At 39.9% G+C, this 10,045-nt stretch overlaps 1 protein-coding gene across 1 annotated transcript; it reads right to left on the minus strand.

Moving 5' to 3' along the window:
* Positions 1 to 348: 348 nt before the first annotated feature.
* On the minus strand, positions 349 to 1,915 carry ARL14 (ADP ribosylation factor like GTPase 14). The gene has a single exon (XM_019435126.2). The coding sequence runs from the start codon at positions 1,423 to 1,425 to the stop codon at positions 847 to 849; it is 579 nt and encodes a 192-aa protein (XP_019290671.1). The 5' UTR covers positions 1,426 to 1,915; the 3' UTR covers positions 349 to 846.
* Positions 1,916 to 10,045: the final 8,130 nt, after the last annotated feature.

Consider the following 10,045-nt stretch of genomic DNA (forward strand, 5'->3'; position numbering starts at 1 on the left):
GACCTATTCTAGCTACTAGCTTTATGTTGTTTCCTCTTGTGTATTGCAAGGTCTCTGAGATTAAAGTCTGGCTCTGTTTCCTGTTTGATCAGTACAGTGAGCTGTACACATATTCCCAAGTAATAACTGTTACACTGAATTGTACCGAAGCCAGTCTTGGAGCTATAGGCTCGAGCTGAGCGATAAACCCAGGCCTTGTCCTAAACTCTAAGGTGCTAGCTTCCCTGATCCCCAGAGCCTTAAGATGTAAACTTCTCCCTGTGCTAGTGGGCAATTACCAGCCTGGAGTTCATTGTTTAACTCACTGTAGGAAGATCCTGGCAATAGATTTCAAGAGGTTGGTAGGAATTCAGGAAAACAAAACAAAACAAAACTTTATTTAGGGCATAGAGATTTACAAAATGTTAACATCAAACTTTTTCCTTTCCATAATTTAAAGTTCATTTTTTTACTCGCTATTCCATAGGAGCACAGTGGAGATTCAAGACTGTAACAACTGGAAACCATCTGAAAGAATTCTGAACCTATCAGCATTTTACTTAAACTTTGTTCTAGTAGTCATATAAAAATAATAAAACAATAATTTATTTGGTCCCAAACATGATTATTATGATTCATCCAACATGCACAAAATTATAAAATTTTCATTCTCAATTTATCATTAACCACAAAGTTTACTAACGTGCCTGGCCAAAAATAATATTTGCTAGGTTGGTTAGCTGAATTTAGGTGAAATAACATATCTTAGGAAAAGTTTGCTAACTCAGCAACTTGCTTTTCTCACTTGGCATTGAAAAAGAAAATTACCCTTTCAACTTCACCACTAACTCTTTCGTTGTTTGGACCTCAGTTCTGCTTGAAGAATGCCAAGGTGTCTCCTCTTGATTTCATGTGGCTTTTCACAAATCCGGTCAGTTTCCTGAACCCCTCCATCAGCCCGTCCCCACTGATGGCACAGCAGGGCTGCACATACCAGTTCCTGTCACTGCACAGCTTCTTCACTCTGAATATTCTAGTGATGTCCTCAGCAGACAGAGCTCCAGGCACATCTTGTTTGTTGGCTAATAGGACAATAGGCACATTTTTAATGTGCTCATTCTTCAAAATGTGCTTCAGCTCTCTCCTGGAGTCTTCCAGCCGCTGTTTGTCTGTACTATCCACAACATACATCAGCCCATCGGTATTCTCACAGTAGTGCTCCCACACGGTTCTCATTTTCTCCTGTCCTCCAATATCCCAGACCGTGAGCGAAAGACTCTTTTCCAACTCGATCATCTCCACGTTGAAACCTATTGTTGGGATGGTCGTGATATCCTTAGCAAGCTTCAATTTGTAAAGGAGGGTAGACTTCCCAGCTGAGTCAAGTCCCAGAAGAAGAATCCGGGCTTGCTTGGTTTGTGGGTTTTTAGAACTCAGTAGACCCATCTTAGAGTTTTTTTCTCTCTTCAAAGACCTTTTTCTTTTGGCCAAGGACAGTGTTTATTCTCCAGGTCTCGCATGAAAATAATAGGAGGAAAGAAGATAGCAAATGCTTCATGTTATATTTTAAGACTGGGAATTTGTGTGCATTTATGTTGCAGCTTATCAACTTGACTATAGGCAAACAGAGTTTATTTGCAGTCCTAGCCAATCCTGAGGAATCTGGTGTGAGTAAGCAGCCAATGTTCTAGTCGCTTAAAGGAGAAATTCTTTGGGAGTGAGTAGGACATAGGAGGGGGTAGCATGGTGTGATGCCACAGCTTGTTCTCTTCCAGATGTGGGAAGTTTAGAGGTAACCGAATGTTTATGGGAACATGGTTCAGTAGTAGAATAAAAACTTCCCAAGTGGTTTACAAGTGGTTTATAGAACTTCTCTAGTTACTTGAACATTTATCTTATCCTGGTTGTAAATGAGTAACCAGACTTCTGAAGTCATGAAGAAAGAGTTTATCTCATACTGCCCTAAGAATCTTTAGTACTTTCCCCTTGTCCAGATTACTCAGTAGGATACTTTAACCCACCCAAGATTATCTGAACCTTACTCCCATAATATACAGAAACACTTCTTTAATCGTCTAAAAAATTTATACTATTCACAAGACCAGATTTAGAAGGATAGGAGGGGGAGTTTGTAACACAAACACTTTTGAAATTAAGCAGTCTGATTAAAGGTGGTAAATTGAATACATGTATTTATCTCCTTTCCTCAAGATTTCACCAAAATTATGGTGAAGGAATGAAAAGAACATATAAACCCATAACAAGGGCAGGAGAGTCCATCAGAGGGCAAGAGATTTCAACAAAATCCTGCAAGGTGGAATATAGATGGAAGATGAGTGAAGTTAACAAACAAAATTCAACTGAGTAAATTTAAGGATCTGATTGACTTTATGAAGTGATTCATGAATTGGGCAGCAGCTGCTCTACTAAGTAAAGGGGAGTTTCAAGGAGTTGTACGAAATGGAAGCTTTCTATGAAAAGGAGGATGGGGCAGAGGATGGGCAAAATGGGTTGAAGGGAGTAGGAGATACAGGCTTCCAGTTATAGAATGAAGACGTCACAGGAATGAAAGACACAGCATAAGGAATACAGTCAATGATGTTATAATAGCACTGTGTGGTGACAGATGGTAGCCACACTTGTGAGCAGAGCATAACATATAGAGAAGTTGAATCACTATGTTGTACACCTGAAACTAATGTAACGTTGTGTATTAAATATATTTCGATTTAAAAAAATAAATTAAAAAAAGAAAGGAAGACAGGGCGAGAAAGTTATTAGCAAAAGAAAAGAAAGGATTGTTTCAGGCAGTCATCTTCACTTAGGGAGAAGGGCAGGGGACCTTTTTATGTTTATTAAAAAAAATTTTTTTTTTTTAGTTAACATATAGTGTCATAATGATTTCTGGAATAGTATTTAGTGATTTATCACTTAGATATGACATCCAGTGCTCATCCCAACAAGTGCCCTCCTTAATGTCCCTTGCCCATTTAGCCCATCCTCCCACCCAACACCCCATCAGCAACCCTGTATGTTCTCTGTATTTAAGGGTCTCTTATGGTTTGCCTCCCTCTCTGTTTTTATCTTTTTTTTTTTTTTTGCTTCCTTGCCCCTATGTTCATCTGTTTTATTTCTTAATTCCACATATGAGTGAAATAATATGATATCTGTCTTTCTCTGACTGACTTATTTCGCTTAGCATAATACTAGTGCCATCCACATTGTTGCAGATGGCAAGATTACATTCTTTTTGATCACTGAGTAATATTCCATTGTATATATCTACCACATCTTCTTTATCCATTCATCAGTTAATGGACATTTGGGCCCTTTCCATACTTTGGCTATTGTCGATAGTGCTGTTATAAACACTGGGATGCACGTGGCCCTTTGAATCAGCATTTTTGTATCCTTTGGATAAATACATAGTAGTGCAATTGCTGGGTCATATATAGTTCTAGTTTTAATTTTTTGAGGAACCTCTGTACTGTTTTCCAGCGTGACTGCATCAGTTTGCATTCCCACCAACAGTGCAAAAGGGTGGCAAGGAATCTTTTTAGATGGATTACCTCATTTTCCTTTGGGGGATGGAGAGAGCCCATGTGACAGATTATCTCATTGGTGCTGTTCAGAAAATTTCTGATTGGCAGGTGAAGACCTATTTCTGGGGGGAGGTTGAAACTGCAGTCAGGTTAGGAATTAAGCCCCAGTTTGGTGACTTAGCCTGTCCCAAATGATTCCATTTTGAGCCTGTGGTTTTCTTTCTAACAGTGGTAATTGATACAGCAGGATAAAGGTGAAGCTCGGAGTGCTCATACACAAGATACAGAGGGAACAGATGAAATAAGGGACTAAAAACATAGGGGGTGGGTAAATAAAAATCTGAATAAAGACCAGGAAAAAAAACCACATGTACATGCACCTCTGCTGCTGACCATTCAGCAATAAGATGTCATTCTAGACCAAAAACAAAAAAATTTTTTAAAGAAATTGAATGGTGTTGGGGGGCCTGGGTGACTCCAGTTAAGCATCCAACTCTTGGTTTTGGCTCAGGTCATGATCTCATGTTTCAAGACTCCAAGCCCCGCATCAGGCTCCATGCTAACAGTGCAGAGCCTACTTGGGATTCTCTCCCTCTCTCTCTGCCCTCCCTTGTTCGTGATCTCTCTCTCCCTCTCAAAATAAATAACCTTTAAATTAAAAAAAATGTTTTAAAGAAATTGAATGGTGTCAGAAAAAAGACCTCCAAGTTTTCACAGTTGGGAGTTTCCACATCATAATGCCTAACTCAATATTTAATTAACCTATAGCCAACCTGACAGTTGGCAAACATTGTTCATGTACACAAAATCCCCAATCAGCTTTTCAGTGCACAGAGGTTCTCATACTTAATAAATGGCATGCCTGGTTTCATTGATCTGTTCTACTGGGGTTTTTTTTTTGGTTTTGATAGCATTAATTTCTGCTCTAATCTTTATTATTTCCTGTCTTCTGCTGGTTTGGGGTTTTATTTGCTGTTCATTTTCCAGCTCTTCAAGGTGTAAGGTTAGGTTGTGTATCTGAGACCTTTTTTCCTTCTTTAGAAAGGCCCGGATTGCTATATACATCCCTCTTATGACCACCTTTGCTGTGTCCCAGAGGTTTTGGCTGTGGTGTTATCATTTTCATTGGCTTCCATGTACTTTTTACTGTCCTCTTTGGCTTCTTGGTTAGCCCATTCATTCTTTAGTAGGATGGTCTTGGTCTGCAAGTATTTGTTACCTTTCCAAATTTTTTCTTGTGGTTGATTTCTAGTTTCATAACGTTGTGGTCTGAAAATATGCATGGTATGATCTCGATCTTTTTGTACTTGTTGAGGGCTGATTTGTGCCCCAGTATGTGGTCTATTCTGGAGAATGTTCCATGTGCACTTGAGAAGAATATGTATGCTGCTGCTTTAGGATGAAATGTTCTGAATATATCTGTTAAGTCCATCTGGTCCAGTGTGTCATTTAAAGCCGTTGTTTCTTTGTTGATTTTCTGTTTAGATGATCTGTCCATTGCTGTGAGTGGGGTGTTAAAGTCCCCCACCATTATGGCATTATTATCAAGGAGTTTCTTTATGTTTGCGATTAACTGATTTATATATTTGGGTGCTTTCACATTTGGAGCATGAATGTTTACAATTGTTAGGTCTTCTTGGTGGATAGACCCCTTGATTATGATATAATGCCCTTTTCATCTCTTGATACAGTCTTTATTTTAAAGTCTAGATTGTCTGATATAAGTATGGCTACTCTGGCTTTCTTTTGGTGACCATTAGCATGATAGATGGTTCTCCATCCCCTTCCTTTCAATCTGAAGGTGCCTTTAGGTCTAAAGTGGGTCTCTTGTAAACAGTATATAGATGGATCTTGTTTTCTTATCCATTCTGTTACCCTGTGTCTTTTGATTGGAGCATTTAGTTCATTGACATTTAGAGTGAGTACTGAAAGATATGAATTTATTGCCATTATGTTGCCTGTTGGAGTTTCTGGTGAAGTTCTCTGGTCCTTTCTGGTCTTTGTTGCTTTTGGTCTTTTTTTTTTCCCCTCTTTTCTCCCCTCAGAGAGTCCCCCTTAAAATTTCTTGCAGGGCTGGTTTAGTGATCATGAACTCCTTTAATTTTTGTTTGTCTGGGAAACTTTTAATCTCTCCTATTTTGAATTACAGCCTTGCTGGATAAAGAATTCTTGGCTGTGGGGTGCCTGGGTGGCTCAGTCAGTTAAGCATCCGACTTTGGCTCAGGTCATGATCTTGTGTTTTGTGGGTTCGAGTCCCATGTCGGGCTCTGTGCTGACAGCTTGGAGACTGGAACCTGCTTTGGATTCTGTGTCTCCTTCTCTCTCTGCCCCTCCCCCACTTGTGTTCTGTCTCTCTTTGTCTATCAAAAATAAATAAATGTAAAAAAATTTTTTTTTAATTAAAAAAAAAAGAATTCTTGGATGCATATTTTTCCGATTCAGCACATTGAATATATCCTGCCACTCCTTTCTGGACTGTAAAGTTTCTGTGGATAGGTCTGCTGCAAACCTGATCTGTCTTGCCTTGTAAGTTAAGGACTTTTTTCCCCTTGCTGCTTTCGTTTTGTTGTTGTTTTTTTAACGTTTATTTTATTTTTGAGACCGGGAAAGACAGAGCATGAACGGGGGAGGGTCAGAGAGAGAGGGAGACACAGAATCCGAAACAGGCTCCAGGCTCTGAGCTGTTAGCACAGAGCCCGATGTGGGGCTCAAACTCACGGACCGCGAGATCATAATCTGAGCCAAAGTTGGATGCTTAACTGACTGAGCCACCCAGGCGCCCCTCCCCTTGCTGCTTTCATGATTCTTTCCTTGACTAAGTATTTTGCGAATTTGACTATGATGTGCCTTGTTGATGGTTGGTTTTTTTGAATCTAATGGGAGTTCTCTGTGCTTCCTGTATTTTGATGTCTGTGTATTTCCCCAGGTTAGGAAAGTTTTCTGCTATGATTTGCTCACGTAACCCTTCTACCCCTTTTTCTCTCTCTCTTCATTTTCTGGGACCCCTATGATTCTGATGTTGTTCCTTTTTAGTGAGTCACTGATTTCTCTAATTCTTAAATTGTGCTCTTTTGCCTTGTTTCCCTCTTTTTTTCTGCTTCATTATTCTCCATAAGTTTGTCCTCTATATCGCTGATTTGCTGTTCTGCTTCATACATGGAATCCATTCGAGATTGCTGTGGCATCCATTCGAGATTGCAGCTCAGTTTTAGCATTTTTTATTTCATCGTGATTAGATTTTACTACTTTTATCTCCACAGAAAGGGATTCTAATCCATTTTCAACCCCAGCTAGTATTCTTATTATCATGATTCTAAATTCTGGCTTAAACATCTTGCTTGTATCTGTGTTGATTAAGTCCCTGGTTGTCATTTCGTCCCATTCTTTTTTGGGGTGATTTATTTCATTTGGTCATTTTGAAGGAAGAAAAGGAATTAATAAGGTAAAAAAATTAAAATTAAAAAATTAAAAACAACACACACACACACACACACACACACACACACACACACACACAAATCAAGCAAATGATGCTAGATCCTAAGTGTGTTTTGGTCTGATTGTTGAAAGGAGCTTGACAGATTAGAGGAAAAAGGGAAAGATACTAAATGAAAGAAAAAAAGGAAGACATTTGAAAATTTGAAAAAACGAATACAGTGAAATAGAATAAAATGAAATGATGGAAGTAAAATAGAATTTGAAAAATTCACAAGAAAATAAAAAATATAGTAGAAAAAAATTAAAGAGAAACATTTTTAATAAAAATGGAAAATGAAAATAAATTTTTTCTCTTTCTGTATTCAAGGATAAGAAAAGAAAAAGAAAAAAATTTGAATAGATGGATCAGTGAACAGACTGAAATATGATTGAAGTTACATAGGTTTCCCCTAGGAGTCATACTCTGAAGGACTTTATAGTGTGTAAACTAAGCAGGCGGAGAGACTTGTGTTTGTCAAGAGCACTGTTGGCCCACTTGGGCAGGGTTTAGTGTAGTAGCTCCGTTCTCCACTAGATGGTGCTGTTTAGCTTACTGGGGTGGATTGTTGTGGAGCATGCAGGTGTGTATGCACATGCGTGGGAGGGGTGAAAATGGTGTCACCCAACTACCCAGCCTCTAGTATCGGAACTCTGTTCTCCCTGATCAGCAATGGCACACCCCTCCTTTGTCTCTGGCTTCCATCTACTTCTTGCTTTTACACTGTCTGTGACCAAGCTGACAGGTTGCCAGGCAGCACCTCCCTCCTGAGTTATATCTCAGACGCAGCTGTGTTTCCCAACCCCTCAGTTCTGAGGGACTGCTGCTTTGACCTGTTCTGACTCTCTGGGGGAGGGTTTCACTGAGCAATGGCCAGATGCCTGCCTGCCCCCAGGAATGTTCACAGGACTGCGCTGCTGCTGCTGATGCCTGGAGACTGTGGCTGGGTGCCAGCCCGCCCCAGAAAAAGTTATGCAGTCGTGTAGCAGCAGCAGGTTTCAGGGATTATGGTAAATCACAACACACATCTGGCACCAGGCTTCTCCCTTAACAACCTTGTTCCACACCAGCAAATGTGGTTGTTCTCCAGGATCTGCTGGGACCTTTGCCTGTGGGGTGGCCACACAGTCTCTACCAAATGTCCTCCCGAAGAGGAACCTTCTCCCCACCGTGTGGCCCAAGGACCTTTTTTTCTGCTCCTGGGGATTCACCCTTCCCACCAGAGCGCTGCCACGTATCAAGCTGTGGAGTTTCAGACTCTGCTCTCCCCCTGTTTGTAGGGTCTTAATGGAATTTAAACCCTCTCCTTTCTCCCTTTTTTTGTTTAGTCTCTTGCGTACTCTTTCTTTTCTCTCCAGCTGCATTTGGGTGTGTATGGGGGGTGCTTTCCCTGAACTCCCCCCCATCTCCATCCTCTCTCCACAAGCAAAAACAGCTCCCTGCCCTCTGTGGCTTCTCTCTTCCCCAGTTCACCTCTCTGCACTGCATACCTGCTGAGGTCTGTGGTTCAGGTTGTGCAGATTGTTGTGTTAATTCTGAAATCAGTTTTCTAGGTGTGCAGAATGGTTTAGCATTAATCTGTCCGTATTTCAGGGACAAGAGATGCAAAAAAACCTTTCATACTGTTCCGCCATCTTGGCCCCTCCTCCTCAAGTTGATTTTTAAAAGAGCTTAAAAAGGCATGTGATATACAGGTTTTATTTTTATTAAAACTAATATTTTGTTTATTTTTTTTAATATATTTATTTTTGAGAGAGAGATTGCAAAAACAGGGGAAGGGCAGAGAGAGGGAGACACAGAATCTGAAGCAGGCTCCAGATTCTAAACTGTCAGCACAGAGCCCAATGCAGGGCTTGAACTCAAAAACTCACAAAGAGATCATGACCTGAGCTGAGGTTATACGCTTAACCAACTGAGCCACTGAGGCACCCCTAAAATTTTATTTTTTAGAAAAATTAAGTAGACTCTTCTGGATGTAGAAAGAACATTTGTGAAGAAATTATCTTTTTTCTTTTCAATTTTTTATTTAAATTCCAGTTAGCATACAGTGCAATATTGGTTTCAGAAGTAGAATTCAGTGATTTATCACTTACACACACCATCCAGTGCTCAAGTGGTCATCACAAGTGCCCTCCTTAATACCTATCATCCATATAGCTCATCCCCCTATTCATCTCCCTCTATCAGCCCTCAGTTTGTTCTCTATCTTTAGGAGTCTCTTATGGTTCGTTTCCCTGTCTCTTCACACACCCCCCCCCCCCAATATGGTCTTCTGTTTTGTTTCTTAAATTCCACATATGAGTGAAATCTTATGGTATTTGTCTTTCTCTAACTTATTTCACATAGTATTATACACTCTAGGTCCATCCATGTCCTAGCAAATGGCAAGATTTCTTTCTTTTTGGTGGCCAAGTAGTATTCCATTGTATATATATATATATACTACATCTTCTTTATTCATCAGCCTATGGACACTTGGGCTCTTTTTACAGTTTGGCTATTGTTGACAATTCTGCAATAAACATTGGGGTGCATGTACCCCTTCTATCTGTATTTTTTATCCTTTGATAGTGCAATTGCTGGATTGTAGGTTAGTTCTATTTTTAGTTTCTTGAGGAACTTCCATACTGTTCTCTGGATTGGCTGCACCAATTTGCATTTGCACCAACAGTGTAAGAGTATTCCCCTTTCTCCATATCCTCACTAACAGCAGTTGTTTCTTGTGTTGTTAATTTTAGCCATTCTGACAGCTATGAGCTGGTATCTCATTGTAAATTTGATTTTTATTTCCCTGATGGTGAGTGATGTTGAACAACTTTGCATGTGCCTGTTTCCATGTGTATGTCTTCTTTGGAAAAATGTCTATTCATGTCTGTACCCATTTTTAAAAAATGTTTATTCTTTTTTTTTTTTTTTTTTTTTTGAGAGAGAGAGAGATCCCAGGCTCTGAGCTGTCAGCACAGAGCCTGATGTGGGGCTTGAGCCCATGAACCATGAGATCATGACCTGAGCCGAAGTTGAAAACAACCAATGCTTAACCGACTGAGCC

Source organism: Panthera pardus, unplaced genomic scaffold, assembly GCF_024362965.1.
Source record: "Panthera pardus isolate Hobbes unplaced genomic scaffold, ASM2436296v1 HiC_scaffold_16, whole genome shotgun sequence".
Lineage (NCBI taxonomy): Eukaryota > Metazoa > Chordata > Mammalia > Carnivora > Felidae > Panthera > Panthera pardus.

Excerpts from the sequence above, each read along its gene's own strand:
- ARL14 (XM_019435126.2), bottom strand. The coding sequence starts at position 1,425 with ATGGGTCTACTGAGTTCTAAAAACCCACAAACCAAGCAAGCCCGGATT.